At 36.7% G+C, this 16,385-nt stretch overlaps 2 protein-coding genes and 1 pseudogene across 5 annotated transcripts; 2 read left to right on the top strand and 1 right to left on the bottom strand.

The window, feature by feature from the left end:
- The first annotated feature begins 466 nt into the window (after positions 1 to 466).
- On the top strand, positions 467 to 3,835 carry LOC147540473 (pentatricopeptide repeat-containing protein At2g01510, mitochondrial pseudogene; annotated as a pseudogene). Of its 2 annotated transcripts, none has more exons than XR_015225333.1 (2): positions 467 to 2,718; positions 2,803 to 3,835. The product of XR_015225333.1 is annotated as a pentatricopeptide repeat-containing protein At2g01510, mitochondrial pseudogene, transcript variant X2 (transcript). The 2 variants fall into 2 exon arrangements; XR_015225332.1 differs by having other exon boundaries at positions 478 to 2,774; positions 2,901 to 3,321.
- LOC147540474 (HNH endonuclease) lies at positions 3,833 to 7,711 on the top strand. Its single transcript, XM_086640878.1, has 7 exons — positions 3,833 to 4,741; positions 5,722 to 5,776; positions 5,915 to 5,989; positions 6,151 to 6,242; positions 6,403 to 6,484; positions 6,682 to 6,765; positions 7,356 to 7,711. The coding sequence occupies exons 1-7, from the start codon at positions 4,395 to 4,397 to the stop codon at positions 7,479 to 7,481; spliced, it is 861 nt and encodes a 286-aa protein (XP_086497004.1). The 5' UTR covers positions 3,833 to 4,394; the 3' UTR covers positions 7,482 to 7,711.
- A 3,448-nt stretch (positions 7,712 to 11,159) lies between these two features.
- On the bottom strand, positions 11,160 to 14,987 carry LOC147540475 (uncharacterized). Of its 2 annotated transcripts, none has more exons than XM_086643534.1 (7): positions 14,327 to 14,987; positions 13,474 to 13,702; positions 13,270 to 13,371; positions 12,999 to 13,160; positions 12,696 to 12,823; positions 11,553 to 11,654; positions 11,160 to 11,461 (listed from the first exon to the last, which is right to left on the bottom strand). In XM_086643534.1, exons 1-6 carry the CDS (start codon positions 14,578 to 14,580, stop codon positions 11,624 to 11,626), a joined length of 906 nt encoding a protein of 301 aa, XP_086499660.1. In that variant the 5' UTR covers positions 14,581 to 14,987; the 3' UTR covers positions 11,160 to 11,461; positions 11,553 to 11,623. The 2 variants fall into 2 exon arrangements, with proteins under 2 accessions (XP_086499660.1, XP_086499661.1); XM_086643535.1 differs by having other exon boundaries at positions 13,594 to 13,702; positions 14,327 to 14,721.
- Between the last annotated feature and the right edge of the window lie 1,398 nt (positions 14,988 to 16,385).

Below are 16,385 nucleotides of genomic sequence, written 5' to 3' on the forward strand. Positions count from 1 at the left end.
GAATTTCTAAATTCAAATTTTAGATGAAGACTAGTTCATTTTTTTTTTACTGATATGTCAATTAAACTACTACGTCTTTTTGTAGATTTTACTACGCGAAAAAGAAACATTTCTTTCATCAAATTGGCCCCCAATTTTGTCAATTTTTTTGGGCCTCTTAAAAACTAGGGTTGTCTTTGACCGTGAAGGCCAAATGTGCAAGGTTGGTTTGATCAACCTATAAGACGTTATTAGCACGATTCACTCTGACGTAATGTGAGGTGTGTTGTAGAAACAAACTCATATCGGTAGACAAGTGTGGTACTCCTATTAAGAGGTTAAGCGCACTTCAATAATAAGAGGCGCTTCCGGTTATGTCGGTGATTCAAACAATTTTGTCTTCTCCATATTACCATATTTCTAGAGTCAATAATTTTATACGAAGAACTACTGAACTCAATCACTTGGTGCCAGATCTTTTAAATTTGGACAATATCCCTAGCAGTTCATAAAGTTGATCATATCATCTTCTATCATATATTTTCTTATGTCTTTCAAATTTGTATCCCACCAATCATTTCCAACGTCCCCAAAGAAAGGGCCTTATAACCTTAAGAGTTCACTTCACACTGTAAAAGTTCACACAACAACCACTTCACTCCCTCTACGCTTTCAAAATCCAATGCTTTACTTGAATTCAATCAAATTCCTCTTCCAAACATTAAAGCTCAGAAACACCACAATCAAAATCTCAGTTTCTTTTTACTCATCTCTTCACAATTACCATTACCCATCTCTTCTCCAATCTTGTATCAACAAAAAAGCAATAGAACCTGGTAAACAAATCCATGCCCAACTTCTACTTACTGGTCTTAGCTTCAATACCACTTTAGCTACCAAACTTGTTGGATTATACTCTGTTTGCAACTTTTTGAATAATGCCCATTACCTGTTTGATAAAATTCCTAAAGACAATCTCTTCCTTTGGAATGTTTTAATTCGTGGGTATGCTTGGAATGGACCTCATGAGATTGCCCTTTGTCTTTACTACCAAATGCTTGATTATGGCTTAAAACCTGATAATTTCACTTACCCATTTGTTCTAAAAGCTTGTTCTTCATTATCTGCTTTGAAACAAGGTAAAGATATTCATGAAGATGTAATTCAATCTGGATGGGATTCAGATGTGTTTGTTGGAGCTGCTCTTATTGATATGTATTCGAAATGTGGGTGTGTAGAAAATGCGCGTAATGTGTTTGATAAAATTACTTTTAGAGATGTTGTTATTTGGAATTCAATGCTTGCTGCTTATTCACAAAATGGCCATCCAAGTGAGGCTCTTTCTTTATGTCGGGAGATGTCGTTGACAGTTGGTTTTCGACCGACTGTTGCAACTCTTGTTACTGTGATCTCGGCTTCGGCTGACATTGCTGCTCTTCCTCAAGGAAAGGAAGTTCATGGGTTTAGTTGGAGACGTGGGTTTGAGACACAAGACAAGGTGAAAACTGCTCTGGTTGATATGTATGCGAAAAGTGGGTTTCTAAAGGTTGCTCGAAGATTGTTCGAACGGCTTAAAGAGAAGAGAGTTGTGTCTTGGAATGCAATGATTGCTGGTTACGCTATGCACGGTCATACTAAAGAAGCACTAAACTTGTTTGAGGAGATGAAAAATGAAGAATTTCCGCCTGATCATATAACTTTTGTCGGTGTTCTTTCGGCTTGTAGACATGGAGGTTTGATGGATGAAGGATGGAAATTCTTCAAATGTATGACACATGACTACTTCATTGAGCCAACAGTTCAGCATTATACATGTATGGTGGATCTCCTCGGTCGTTCTGGTCGATTAGATGAAGCTTACGATCTTATAATGCAGATGTCAGTTAAACCGGATCCCGGAATTTGGGGTTCTTTACTGAATTCATGCAAACTCCATAGTAATGTAGAGTTGGGTGAACTAGCTTTGGAGAAGTTGATTGAACTAGAACCAGATGATGCCGGAAACTATGTTATTCTATCGAATATATACGCCCAAGCTGGGATATGGGAAGGAGTTGCTAGATTGAGGAAGTTGATGAAAGAGAGAGGGCTTAAAAAGAGCATTGCTTGTAGTTGGATTGAGGTTAAGAACAAAGATCATGCATTTTTGGCTGGAGACAATTCCCATCCTCAATCGGACGAAATATATGCAGAGCTCAAGAGATTAGGAGTATTAATGAAACAAGCTGGTTATGTGCCGGATACTGTTCCAGTTTTCCATGATGTTGAAGATGATGAGAAGATGGGTATGGTTGGGAGTCATAGTGAGAAGCTTGCAATTGCGTTTGGGCTAATTAGTACACCTCCTGGGACTAGACTTTTAGTGACTAAGAACCTAAGAGTCTGTGATGATTGTCATGTTGCTATCAAGCTCATATCGAAAATCACTGAGCGAGAAATTATCGTTAGAGATGTCAATCGTTATCATCATTTTAAAGATGGTGTCTGTTCTTGTGGTGATTATTGGTGAAAGAGTTAATCAATTATAGAAGGTCATAGGCGTAACTGTCTCGTGTTGCTTCTTAGACGTGTTTCGCTCCAGAACGTTGGAGAACCAATTTGTAGAGACAAAGCAGAATCTTGTGAAGATAAGAATGGTGAACGAGATCGTTTAGTCTTTCGAGATTCAGACTAAAACTTCTTGAAAATGTGGTGACAGAAGTTCAAGGATCAAGAGTTGTTAAAGCTGTCTCTGATTGGGTAGCGTTCGTTGGTGTAACTGATGGCTGAATGTGGTCCATGCGGATGCAGATGAAGTGAGTTGTTAAAGCTGTCTCTGATTAGGTAGCGTTCGTTTATTCTTATCTATGCTACTTCATTAAGAAATTTGCAGTTTTTCTTACTTACGTTCTAGTCTATTCATGAAATATTGTTCGTATAAGAATGGAAGATCCAACTCTGGTCTCTTGGGAGTTGGGAGAGACATTCTCTTTCTCACTCTAATTTAGCCAGAGGGAGAAAACGAGGGAATTCGAGCGGTGTCGGGGGAGAAGTCATCCTATTCATGTAAGAGTTGAAGAGCTTTCTAAATACTTTAGGCAAAGGGAGAGAAAGGGTGAGTTCATGTTAACCTAACTCAAGCTACTCCTTCGGATACAACCGAATTTGGGTAACGTGCAAATTCAATCGCACGTGACAGAAACATAATATGGTTATTGGTTGTATATTGCACATACATACCCAGAGCTTATGGAATTAAGGGAAAACCTGGAATTCTAATGCTCATAGAACCTTCATTCAAAATGAAAATAAACTAAAAACAGTTGACGTTTGGTGAATCGATACTAATCTTTTTATCTCAAATACTACATCTATATGTTCTCAAGAAGAGTATATATGTATTAATCTATATCTGTCTAGTTTACATGTTTTATGAGCAGATAAGCTAAGAATGAGCAAGCTGGTCGTGTTCTTGTGAAGACTACCATTTCAAACTGCATTCTAGTTGCAAAATGGGTGAAAGGTTGAGACAAACATCACAGGCAAATAACTAACTCTGGGGCTTACTACTAGCTTACCGCAAGTTGGGTAGTAATCTTCGGCTGGATTTTTGGGCTCTACGTGCTTACCCGTAAAATCTCACTACGCGGGTGTGGAAACCAAGTAGTTGATATCGCATTTGAACCATATCTGAAATAAGTTAAAGATCTTCCAGAGGAATTCTTCTACGAATTTCTTTCTACTATTAATTATGTCATTTGTAAGTAAATTGTTGTTTTACTTGCTATATTTGCTGGAAGTCAGAAATTATTGTGATAACGATTTTTCTTTTATAACGATATCCTCTTTTTGAATGACTAAGATTACGCCTCGTAAATTTATCTCCAAGAGTTGAGATTAGATCTCCCGTACTTATTTCCAATGGTTGAGAATATACTCTCAAACTTATCTTCCATGGTTGAGATTACACCTCCAAAACTTGTTACTCGTAATGTCTGGCTCGAGATCTAAGGTATCCATTGGTACCCGAACCTGATCCGTTTTCCACCCCTATCTCAAATGATTGAAATTATAAAACTTTTTGTGCCCACCAGACACGGATTATACCCTCGTTAGTTTATATGTTCTCTTAATTAGTTCAGGGAATTTGTGTTAATTGAACCAAAATAGAAGTAAAGAATATCCAAGAACTCCACCAAAAACAAAAGAGGAGAGAGCTATCAGCTATAAACCCAAGAATGAGTGGCTATAATCCATTTTGCAGCCAGAAATAATCCTTCATTTCTCTCTTTTGGTTTAACCAGTCCAACAAGTAAAAGAAAACCCATGAAAGAAAACCAAAGAGGGATTGGAAGAAGGTGAAAAACTCTCTCTCTCTCTCTCTATTCATTTTTCTCTCTCTAAGGGGAGGGAGGTCAGCCAGAGTACCTGCAACAATGGCACAGTTCACAGCTCAAGGAGGTCTGAAGTTACTCAATGGAGATAGAGTATCATTTGGTGTTGAACTTAAAGACCCATTTCATGGTAAAGTTGTTGTTGGTGGTTATCTTAATAGATTCATGGATACTCATCATCAAATTCATTTTCACAAGAAAAGGGTCAGATTTATGTCTAGTAAAATTTTTAGTTCTTTGGGAAAGAAATCAAGCAGTTCTAATGCAGAAAAAAGTTTGGGTGTTGATATTAATGAAGATGATTCTGGTTTTGATTTTGATGAAGAATATGACTTTGAAAGTGATGAATTAGCTTCTTTCAGAGGATTGGTCTTGGATATCTCCTACAGGTTTGTTCTTCCTGTTATTTGTTTATTAATCTTTACTGGGATATTCATTTATGAATGAACTAAAGTAACCAAGAAAAGTAATTGAAAGATGTAAACCATCTAAACAATCAACGAGAACATAAGAGATTTACGTGGTTCCGTTGGTGAGACCTACTCCACGGCGAACAAAAACGCGATGATTCCCTTTATGATAAGAAAACAAGTTACACAAGTGAGAATGAATAAGATATCCCTACAGTTTCTGTTTATAACCCTAATCCCACCGCCTCACCCACTCTCTCCTTTTGATTCCCGAAATACACATGGATATCGCTAACATTGATGACCGCCTTAACATAAGCCCTGCCTCTGGAGATCAGCCCTGCTTACAACGCCACCTGCTTACAGCGTCAGCTCTGCTTACAACGTCACTCAGCCCTGCTAAACAGGTCCAAAATTTAGCGTCGGGTCTTTAGATATCGACCTGTATTCAAGACATTTTTATATATAGAGAGATATATAGATATGTGGTATACTGGTCTAGAAACTTTGAAATTCTTCGGGTAGTGATATAATAATGGATTAAGGACCATGATTAAGTCTTCTAACTAGAATGTACGTGGTGGTCTGACCTCATGAATGCAAAGGCGTGTCGTTTGAACTAGTGGGCGAGCGTAACAGGGTTCAAAACGATAGTCCCGACCGAGAAGTAAGATGAGATGTTAGTTGTTGTCAAGATTTAGAAACATAAATTTCGATTACGCTGACGTTTTACCATGGAATTATAGAGAAGTGTTCAGTCTTTTCATGAAAATTTACATGGTTTGGATAGAGAAATGCGATTTATAACGAGGGCCATGAAGGTTTTGTGTGTTCTCGTGGGAGTATCACAACCTATATATACAGAGACAGCCAGGAAGAGAGGATTTTCCACTTCAACTATATTATGATAGACTTGAATTTCTGAATCATTTCTCTGATTGTTGTCATCTTTTGTTTAGGCCTGTCAATGTCGTCTGTTGGAAGCGAGCTATTTGCTTGGAGTTCATGGAGAAGGTTGCATTATGGGTCTCAATCAACCCACTAACTCATACAATGTTTAAATATGTGTATCTTAATCGAAGTGAACTCTAAGCTGTTTCTATGATTTTAGACATGTCAATATGAACCTCGATTGGTTGTATTTCCTTTCAGGCAGATGTTTTAGAGTATTATGACCAGACAGTTAACTCTCCTAGCGGTTCGTTCTATATACCTGCTGTCTTAAGGGTATGCAATTGATTAGCACTTCGTTATTGTATTTATTCCTTGATCCCCCACTAATCGTTATATGTATATATATATATATATATATAGAGAGATAGAGACACGCATATATATATAGTTCCCTTACATTCATCTAAAGAACGATCACTCTTTTCTACTTTCAGGTTCCACATTTACTTCAGGTTGTCAAGAGAAGAAAAATCAAACAAAATCTCAGTCGAAAAAATATACTTTTTCGGGATGTTTTCACTTGTCAGTAAGTAATTTACATAATCATATTTGATACTAGACAAATACGGAGATGTCCTAAACATTTTCGGGTTTGAATTGCACTTGTCACTAATACTCTGATATGCTATACTCGTAGTTACTCCAATAGGTATATTGATAGATTTCGGATATTCATCTATTGACAGGTATTGTAAATCGCGCGAGAGCTTGACTATTGATCATGTTCTACCTGTATCACGAGGTGGAGAATGGAAATGGGAAAATCTAGTAAAACCTCTAAACTTCAGACCCCTTCCAAATCGCCAGTTGATGCTTATACAACGATATTTTTTTCTTAATTTCAATATTTGACAACCAATTCACGTGTGGATTTACATTTGGGACTTGTTAACTTGTTTCTAGAACTACTTTATGATATTTTTCTTCTTTCTAAGATCAGAGTCTAAGTCCTTAATTTATCTAAGGTCACAGCTTGTGCGAAATGCAACTCGAAGAAAGGTCAAAAAACTGTAGAAGAAGCAAATATGAAGCTCATCAAAGTCCCCAAGGTATCTTCATCACCTCTCCCTGAGTCCCTTCATCTTCGTTATGTGTCGATTAAGTATATTACCTGAACCCCGTGAGAAGTTCAGATCTTCGAGTTACATAAGGATGTTATCCATCGGCAATTGATAGATTCTCATAGTTGGGATGGAAACACAAGCCTTGCTCGGCCGAGTTCCCCAAACTCGAGCCGAGCCCGAACCCGAGCAGGTTTGCGAGGCCAACGAACTCAAATTAGCTCCCGTACATTTTAGCTTCGGGTGATTTTCCTCCCTAGTTCCCGAACTTGGATCGGGCCTGGACTACCCCGAATTCCAGCAGATTCGCACGTAAGATACGCGTCACTCATGTGTCCACCTGCATAGCCTCACAAATAGAAATCCTTCGACCAACTCAACTTAACTCCAGTAAAGTTTAGCTTGATGTAAGTGGATCATATGTTATCCATCGGCATTGGACCGATTGTTATAGTTGAGCTGGAGACACAGGCCTTGCGTGGCCGAGTTTCCCTGTAGTGTGTCCACCTGCATAGCCTCACGATTAGAAATCCTTCAGCCAACTAAAGTTAGCTCTTGTACTTCATGAATTTCTGCAGGCACCAAAAGACTATGACATAGTTGCTATACCACTAACAACTGCAGCTATCAAGATGCTGAGAACAAGAAAAGGTATGCCTGAAGAATGGCGTCAATACCTGTCAAAGCCGCTTATGGAGCCATGACGATTATTTCGTTGTTCAAGATCGTACGCTCGTACACTCTGTATATATTCATGTTGTACTGCTGATTCAATGTTGTCTGCTCACTCACCACGCCCGTTTCCATGATCGAATCTAAACTGGCGTTCTTCCTAATTCATAGGAACTTTAGGGTATACCATTGTAAATCTTACTGCACTTTTATCTCTTCTAGATTGTTAAACTTTAGTTTCTTAATGGAAATATTGTTACTATGCTCTTGGGCTCCAACCATAGTGAAAAATTTCTGTCGGATTTTTCAGCGTTTGAATCTAAATTATGTATCGAGTTAATTCCTATATGGCCCCCTACTTTGTGACCAGCTTCCTTTTTGGCCCCCCTTTTTGGCCCTATTTTTTTCGTAAATTCAAATATAGCCCCCTATTTTCAAGTAAATGTCCTAATTGTCCTTCCTATTCATAATTTTTCAAAATAAAATTAAATACATTCCACCTCATTTCCACCTAACCTCTATCTCCACCTCACATCTCTCTCCACCTCACCTCTCTCTCTCCCTTTCTCTCTCTCTCCACTTTTCTTTCTCTCTCTCTCTCTCTTTCCACCTCTCTCTCTCCACCTTTCTTTTCGAACTTAATCGGAGAAGACAGAGTGAGGTGGAGAGAGAGAGAGGGAGGTTAGGTGGAGAGAGGGGTGAGATGGAGAGAGATAGAGGGAGAGGTGAGGTGGACAGAGAGAGAGATGAAGTGGCGAGAGAGAGAGGTGAGGTGGAAATAATTATGTTTTTAATATTTTATTAAGAAATTAGGAAGGGTATTTACGCCATTTACATAAAAATAGGGGGCCATATTTGAATTTACGAAAAAAATGGGGCCAAAAAGGAAGCTGGTCACAAAGTAGGGGGCCATATAGGAATTAACTCTTATGTATCTCAATACTTGGATCATCTCAGAAGTCAAAATTCTGCAAGTGAAAAGTAACAAACAGTCTGAAATCTGACTTGTATTGGAACTAAGGAATGAAATTTCACGTTCGGTAGAAATGTCTGTAGATATGGAAACTTTTCGAGCATTCTGACCAATCTTCAATTGATGTGTTTGAAATAGTTGGGTATTTAGGGTTTAATATACCTGCACAATTTACTAGGATATGAATGTTGGAACCAAAATTTTGTTCTGTTTGATCAAATAAGGACTTAACTTGAACCGGATCAGAGATATCCGCTTTAATTGGGATAGCTCTAGGTAGTTGAAATTGGGAACTAGAAAAGGAAGTGTTGATTTCTTTGGTTACTAGATCGGCTTGGGTGGAATTAGATGAGTAATTTATAATGACTTTTGCACCTAGAGAAGCGAGGTGGATGGCGATGGCACGGCCGATACCTCTAGAGGCGCCAGTGACGATTGCGACACGGTCGGCGAGGGGGAAGTGGTGGTTGGTGGTGGAGGTTTGGGTGGTGGTGGTGAGTTGGGTTCCTGCCATTGTTTTTGGTTCTCAGATTTGTAGAGTTTGATGAAGATTTATATGTTTTTCTTCTGGGAAGGATGGTGGGGGTATTAATGGAATGATGATGCAACTGATGACGAATTTATGAGTCAAATTGACTAACTTGATATTTAAGTCCTTAGAGGGAAACTCCCAAGAGATGAGTCCTTTTTTTTTATGAACAAGAGATGGGTCCTTGATTTATATATCTTAAAAATATAAAATATGTACACCTTATAGATCTGCTAAAATATGTTCTAGTAGTGGATCTGTTAGCATGTCTCATGTGCTCACGTGAAATTTGATTCGAAAATTGGTGTCAAAAAGCGACGAACCCAATACTCTCACATCGCCCTAATAACATCTAACAGTTAAATTAGAAGTATGAATTCAGTCAGACTTTGTACGTGTCGAAAAATTTTAGGTAAAATCTTCAGAAGTTTCGTTAAGAGCATTTTCAATGCAAAACTCAATCTTAGAAACTTGGATTGCACGTAGGATTTTCTGAGTTTTTTTCTAAATCATTTCTAATGGAAAACTCAACTAAGATCTCAAAGATGATGTGTCGAGTGTGGAATAAAGATATCTCAAAAGGAACTCTATATCTACAATGTCCTCTTGAGATAGTTTTAATTGTTCATTTCATCAATATTTAAATTTCAATCAATAGAAATCAAATTTTCGTATATTTCCAAAATAACTAATTATTTTTTTACAAAAATGATCGTGTCACATAAATAAATAAAAACCAAGTTTGGAGTTTTGAATTAGAGACATACAAGAATTGAAGATCTCTACTTTCGTCATCAAAGAGTGAGAATCTCAATTAAAACTTGTTTCGTAAAACTTGATCTGAGTGTCTATCACGAGGAGGATATCTATCATCGACCTTGGGGTGTAAACATAATGAGAGGGATGGATAGAATGAAAAATTAATCCATATAAACCATTTCTATCCTCTTGTTGTCATCAACAGAAACTTCTTTGTAGGGTCCATTTGGTACATGAGAAACGTGGCTGAGAAAGTCGTTTTTTCGAGAAAGTTGAATTTCATTTGTTTGGTAAAGCTGAAAGAGTGAGAAAGTCCATTTCTCGTTATAAAAAAAGGTTGAAAATTTTTCTCACAAACAACATGAGAAAACCGATGTCTCACAACATCACAAAACACGCTCTCTCTCCTCCCATCCTTATCTATCTCGTTTTTTTTATCTCTCTACCGCTTAACTTCTCTCTCAGTCGTTTTTTTTTTTTGTATTTTGGTTAATTGCGTATTTATGTGTATTTGAGGAAATAATTAGGTTTATTGGAACATAATAGAGAGGGGTTTGAAATAATTAGGTTTATTGGATTAGTTGAGGTGTTTTGAATGATATTAACTCCTTCAATTTTTTAGTATTTTGAAATAATTTACTTATGGTTAAAACTCCAGTCAAATATGTCTTTCTGGAGATTTCTTGTAGAGATAATACGTACTAGTTGTGCATATTTAGGGTCTTAGTTAATTATCAATAAAAAAATATTATTCTCTAATTTGGTTTGGACTTCCTACAAATTCATAATAATCTCAATGCCAAAGATCAATGCCATAGATCTAATATCTATCATCCATGTAAATTATAATGAAGTGATATAGATTATATAGTGGATCATGAGTCGATCCCGAGGTCTGGCCATAAATTCGTGATAGGATTATACGCTACTAAAGTCTGTCTGTCGATAGATTATTGACACCGTACAATATGTGAATGACATTTAATCTTTAACCGAACAAAATGCGAGACACAAAAAGAGGATTAACATTCTCAAGTAGCATTATCAATCTTTTTGTTTCAGTCTAATTTATTCAAAACAAATATTCGAAAGAGCGTTGGATTTATCTGCCTCCAACTAGCTTACAATGAAGCTTGGAATTTGATGGGATACCGAGAGGCTATCTCTTTCAGCTAAAAAAAACATTTCGAGCAAGTAAATGGACAACTAGATTGCAATTACGGCCACAAAATTTAACATGACGAATTTTTAGAGAAAATTTGTAATATTAACTACGTTTTCGTTAGTGGGCCTGGGAGGGTAATGGCGCGATAGAAGTTTCAAATTACCCGCCCGGTCAACCCGCTTACCCTAATGGCCATTGAAGTTTGGTGCCTGACTCACCCGGGCGATGCTTCAAGTGCCCGCGAATGCTCATACCCGCTAGATTGCTCCAAGCCCATATGATACTTTATTGTTACTAACAAAGTATAAAGAAAGCTTGAATTTTTCAAATCTAGTTTCACAGTCCTTAACACAATTGAAACCATTGGGTGCCTGAACTTCAATTTAACATGGCATGAATACGAAAGGTTTCATATTGATAAATATCATCTATGCAGTACACATTTGTAGTAGTAAGCAATCAAACCAGCTACGACCGATGTTGCTGTGCTTCAAATTTAACTTCTTTTCCAATATACGTTTCAATTCACTTGCAACTGTCCCTGCAGAGCGAGAGAGGCCTCTATCTTTCCATTAACTCCTCGAATCTATTCATAGAATTCAAAGTCAGCAAGAGAATATACATATATAGAAGGCCAAGACGACATAGATGGAGTTAAGTGTGGTTTAGTAGTATACCTTGTTTAAATTACGAAGACAAACATTTAAATTGATCATGACAACCGTGACCATATGTTTCTTCTATTCTTCTAGTTGTGCCTTGTAAGAAACAGCAAGATCCTACAAACAAACATACATACAACATTGTTGTTAGACTAGCAGCTTACAAAAAAGGGTAAGAAACCCTAGCTAGCTAATAATGTGATTGATGTAAGGAAGATTATTATTATTATTATTATTATATACCTCCCAGTACTTTAGTTCGTTTTCAATCTCTTTCCTCGTGTGTGGTTCCAATGGTATACCATGCTTCTTTTCGTAATGGTCATTAAGATAGGTTATCACAGCGTTATACGCATTGTACACCTTAACGGACAGCGTTATCCTCGTGACCAGGCAGCGTCCGTCCCCTTTTATATTACTCCATTAGAAGAGAATTATTGCATATCCCCATAGACTTCGCCGCCTCCAACTTAGGGATGGATGGATGTAAACTGGGGCGGCAGGTATGGACGGGTCACCAAGTGGGATGGATGGGTTGCCCAATTTAATACTAATCTCTTTAGTGAAATTTCTATTCCCCTCCAAACAACAAACTCGTACAATGCAACAAAATTACAAAAATTCTTATACAACAAAAATTAATTTGGTTTGTAGACCTCCACCAACCATACACTTATAATAGAAAGGGGTTTGAAATAATTAGGTTTATTGGATTAGTTGAGGTGTTTTGAATGATATTAACTCCTTCAATTTTTTAGTATTTTGGTTAACTTGGTATAAGAGGATCTATCTAAAACATACACAAAATTTACTTATTAGTTTAAACTCCAGTCAAATATAAAGAGATTTCTTGTAGAGATAAGGCATACTAGTCGTGCATATTTAGAGTCTTAATTATCAATAAAAAAATATTGTTCTCTATTTTGGTTTGGACTTCCTACAAATTCATAATAATCTCAATGTCAAAGATCAAAATTGTGCTTTTTGAGTACACTTCTCACAAATATACATAGATGTTAATATCTATCATCCTCCTCAAACAAAAAAAAAAATATCTATCATCCATGTCAATTGTTTACTAAGTTCCAGACACATTTCTAGTAGTGGTAAGTAATTCCCCTTGCAATTAAACCAGCTACTACTGATGTTGTAACTTACTTCTTTTCCAATATGCATTTCAATTCACTTGCAACTGTCTCTGTACTGAGATAGAGGCCTTCTAAGTAATTGGCAATGTCGGTCCAATATAAGTCATCCAACAGTTCCGTTATCTCCTTTATCAGCTCCTACAATTGGTGAAACAATAAACAGAGGTCAGAAGTAGTTGATTTAACTAAACATTTAGTATAAAAACAAAACAAAAATTGGGAAAATCTAGTATGGTTTTGGTTGGGATAACATCGCACGCAATATCAAACATCAAAAACATATTACCGAATTACAAAAACTGAAACTATATACCTCGCCACTCTTTTCAGTGCCCTGTTGTTTCGTGGGGATATCTTGTTTCTCGTACATTTTATCAAAGAAACCATCATCTGGGAGTGACAGTTGTTCCAAAATGACACCTCTCTTAAATGTGTTGTCAACGAGAGCCTCTATCTTTCCTCTAACACCTCGAATCTGTTCATAGAAGTCAAAATCAGCAAGAGAATATATATATATATATATATATATATATATATATAGACGACATATTAAGTGTGGTTTAGTAGTAGTAGTAGTAGTATACCTTCTTTAAATTACGAAGACAAACACTTATATTGATCATGACAACCGTGTTGATATGTTTCTTGTATTCTTCTAGTTGTGCCTTGTAAGAAACAGCAAGATCCTACAAACAAACAGACAACATTGTTGTTATATTTAGACTAGCAGCAGCTTAAAAAAAAAAACCTAGCTAATAATGTAAGGAAGATTATTATTAATTATATACCTCCCAATTCTTTATTTCGTTTTCAATCTCTTCTCTGGTATGTGGTTCCAATGGTATACCATGCTTCTCCTCGTAATGGTCATCAAGATAGGTCATCAAAGAGAAATACAGATTGGACACCTTAACGGTCAACGTTTTGTTGGCCTGTTTGTTTTGAGGCCAACGATCTGTCTTCTTCTCTTCATAACTCTTATTCTTCCAACAATTTATATCATCCTCCACAAGTTTCCTGTAACAACAACAACAATGTGTACTTAGACGACGACATCATCATCATCATCATATAAGAAGAAGAATTCTGATGCACCATTAAATAAATTCTACTAGTAATACTTATGTTGGATGTCAAATAAATTAGGGAGGTACAAAAAAAAGCAATTAAAATCAGCTTACAACCTATGCAGCAAGCATTAGTAGACTGAGACAAATTTCTAGAAAGACATGATTTGGTACCAACTGAATGAATTGTGGCTTATTTTCTTTTTTTTTATTTATTTATTTATGATGATGATTACAACTAACTATAGGTTTATGAACAAGAATTACTTGTAAGTTAATAAACAGAGAAAAAGTTATTCGGAATTACAGACCTGATAAATAAAAGATTTTTATGATGATCAGTACTACTAATTGAAGGTTTATGAATTTTAATTTCTCTATAAGAATATAGTACTAAATCTTTTTCCTGAAAAAAAAAACTAAATAAAAATTGTGGGAATATAGCAGTCAGTAGGAATGAAACCCTAAATTATGAATCAAACAACAAGCTGAATAAAACCCTAAAATTACCACCTAGGGTTTGGTTGGGAAAAAAAAAATTAGAAAAAAGATATTTGGTTGGATCGTTCAATACCTGGCTTCCTTGACTTCAGTTATCAAATCCTCCGTTATTTCTTCTAATCCTAGTTTACGTCTTTTCTTACTACTACACTCAGCCTCAGGAGGGCTTTCTTCTCCCTTCATGCCTTGAAGTATTATTACATCCCCAGAAGAAGAAGCAGCAGCAGATGTACGGTGTTTTCCAAAAAGTGACTTCTTCTCCCATTCTTCCAAATCTTCCGAACTGTAACTGTAGTTAAAAACTTCCTCCGAATCTGAAGAATCCATGGCTGCCGTTTTCTTTCCTTCTTTCTTTTGGGGGTTTCCCTCTCGTGACCAGGCAGCGTCCGTCCCCTTTTATATTACTCCATTAGAAGAGAATTATTGCATATCCCCATAGACTTCGCCGCCTCCAACTTAGGGATGGATGGATGGGTTGCCCCGATTTAATAATCTCTTTAGTGAAATTTCTATTCCCCTCCAAACAACAAACTCTTTCCCCTAATCAATTTGATTCTAACAATTCTAAGGCATATAGATGTTACTTGTTATCTGATTGCTACGTTTTTATTTATTTCCTCTATTGAAAAAAACAAACATGCTAAATGATTATCTTCTGCGTGATTTCTTTTATATCCTGCAACCTGATTTTAGTTATCGAAGAGATCACAAAAATTTCTTATGTTGGCTAACTTGAGGGATATTTTCGCTCACCCATTTTGTAAAGGGTGCTTCTAAAGGCACCGGGCCAAAATGTTGTTAGCATCCATCTCTGTTAGCACCAGGCCCAACCGCTCCTTTCTCTATTAGCACCAACCAATTATGTAGGCATCGGTTAACCCTAACCCCTCCATCAATCTCTCACAAAACCAACCAGAAATCCATATTTCAAACTTTCTCTCTCTAACATGAAGACGCCTCTAAAGTGATTGGGAGATGATAATGCATGAAAGAAAATACCACAAACTTATTTGACCCAAAATCAATCATGGAATCCCAAGTTGCAGTTAATTGTAGTTGTGTTTATTCTTCTGAAGCTTGGGATTTTGGATTTGCTTTTAATGAAAGTAAGTTTCAAATAATACTATCTATTTGCGACAATACCTGAGAGAAAGTAGTGGGTAATCTGTGCTCTTGTTGAGGTTGAAGAAAAGGGTAGTTATCTCTGGTAGTGAAGGTAGTTATGGTGTCAACAGAAGTAGTAGTGAATTGTTGATCAGTAGATGACAATGGTGAATCCAAACAATCCATGTTTCTCTGAGATTGTATGTTAGAAACCCACCATCAAATTCAAGTTGGAAATAACAAAATTTAAGCAAATAGAAAGATGGGTAGAGAGAAAAAGTTTTAGCTTTAATATTCTTCGTCGAAAATAGTCTGCTCCCTCCCTTTCTGATTTCTTAATCTCGATTGAACCGATGTATTCAACTAGTAAAATGAATTGAATTGGGATTCTTTTTGTTTTGAAAGAAGAAGATGGAAGAAGTAAACGAAGGTGAACGTCACCCACATTAAAAACCGGTGCTTATAGAGAACTCTGGTCAATGGCCATTGACCCGAGTCAATAAAATTTCCGGATGCTAACAGCTTTTTAGCCCGGTGCCTTTAGAAGCACCCTTTTGTAAATTAGCTAGTAGTTTGAGCTATACACATATTCTCGTCAATAGACTTTCTTCCCCTTGCCACAATAAATCTGATAGTCTTTTCCAGAGTCATAAATCCCCCCCCCCCCAACATATACAACAACATCATCTTCACACTACTTTTGTTCACCGAGTGGTCATTTATACACATGGAAAATAGTCTTTGAAGATTTACCAAAATTGCATAAGCCGTCGATGGTACACCATTAATGAATATGATGTTGTTTTCCGTTGTACCGCTTAATTGTTGAACAAAGGAATCATTTCTAAATACAAAACAAAGAAAAAATCGAGGCAAGATACACTCTTAACTTAAGATGAATTATGCCCTGTGTACCCACATATCAATGCCGTCTCGCCTCCATAATACAACGTCTTCATTATCCTTCCCCGGTACATTGAAGAAGAACACTGCAAACGTTGACTAATATAGTGAGATCTATGCTTCAG

This window comes from Eschscholzia californica, unplaced genomic scaffold (assembly GCF_041429995.1).
Source record: "Eschscholzia californica isolate CP2 unplaced genomic scaffold, dmEscCali1.0.p SCAF_5, whole genome shotgun sequence".
Classification (NCBI taxonomy): domain Eukaryota; kingdom Viridiplantae; phylum Streptophyta; class Magnoliopsida; order Ranunculales; family Papaveraceae; genus Eschscholzia; species Eschscholzia californica.

Excerpts from the sequence above, each read along its gene's own strand:
- LOC147540474 (XM_086640878.1), top strand. The coding sequence starts at position 4,395 with ATGGCACAGTTCACAGCTCAAGGAGGTCTGAAGTTACTCAATGGAGAT. Across the intron at positions 4,742-5,721 it reads GTCTTGGATATCTCCTACAG|GCCTGTCAATGTCGTCTGTT; the intron begins GTTTGTTCTTCC and ends TCTTTTGTTTAG. Across the intron at positions 6,766-7,355 it reads AGCTCATCAAAGTCCCCAAG|GCACCAAAAGACTATGACAT; the intron begins GTATCTTCATCA and ends GAATTTCTGCAG.
- LOC147540475 (XM_086643534.1), bottom strand. The coding sequence starts at position 14,580 with ATGGATTCTTCAGATTCGGAGGAAGTTTTTAACTACAGTTACAGTTCG. Across the intron at positions 13,161-13,269 it reads GTCTTCGTAATTTAAAGAAG|ATTCGAGGTGTTAGAGGAAA; the intron begins GTATACTACTAC and ends TTCTATGAACAG. Across the intron at positions 12,824-12,998 it reads GCACTGAAAAGAGTGGCGAG|GAGCTGATAAAGGAGATAAC; the intron begins GTATATAGTTTC and ends CACCAATTGTAG.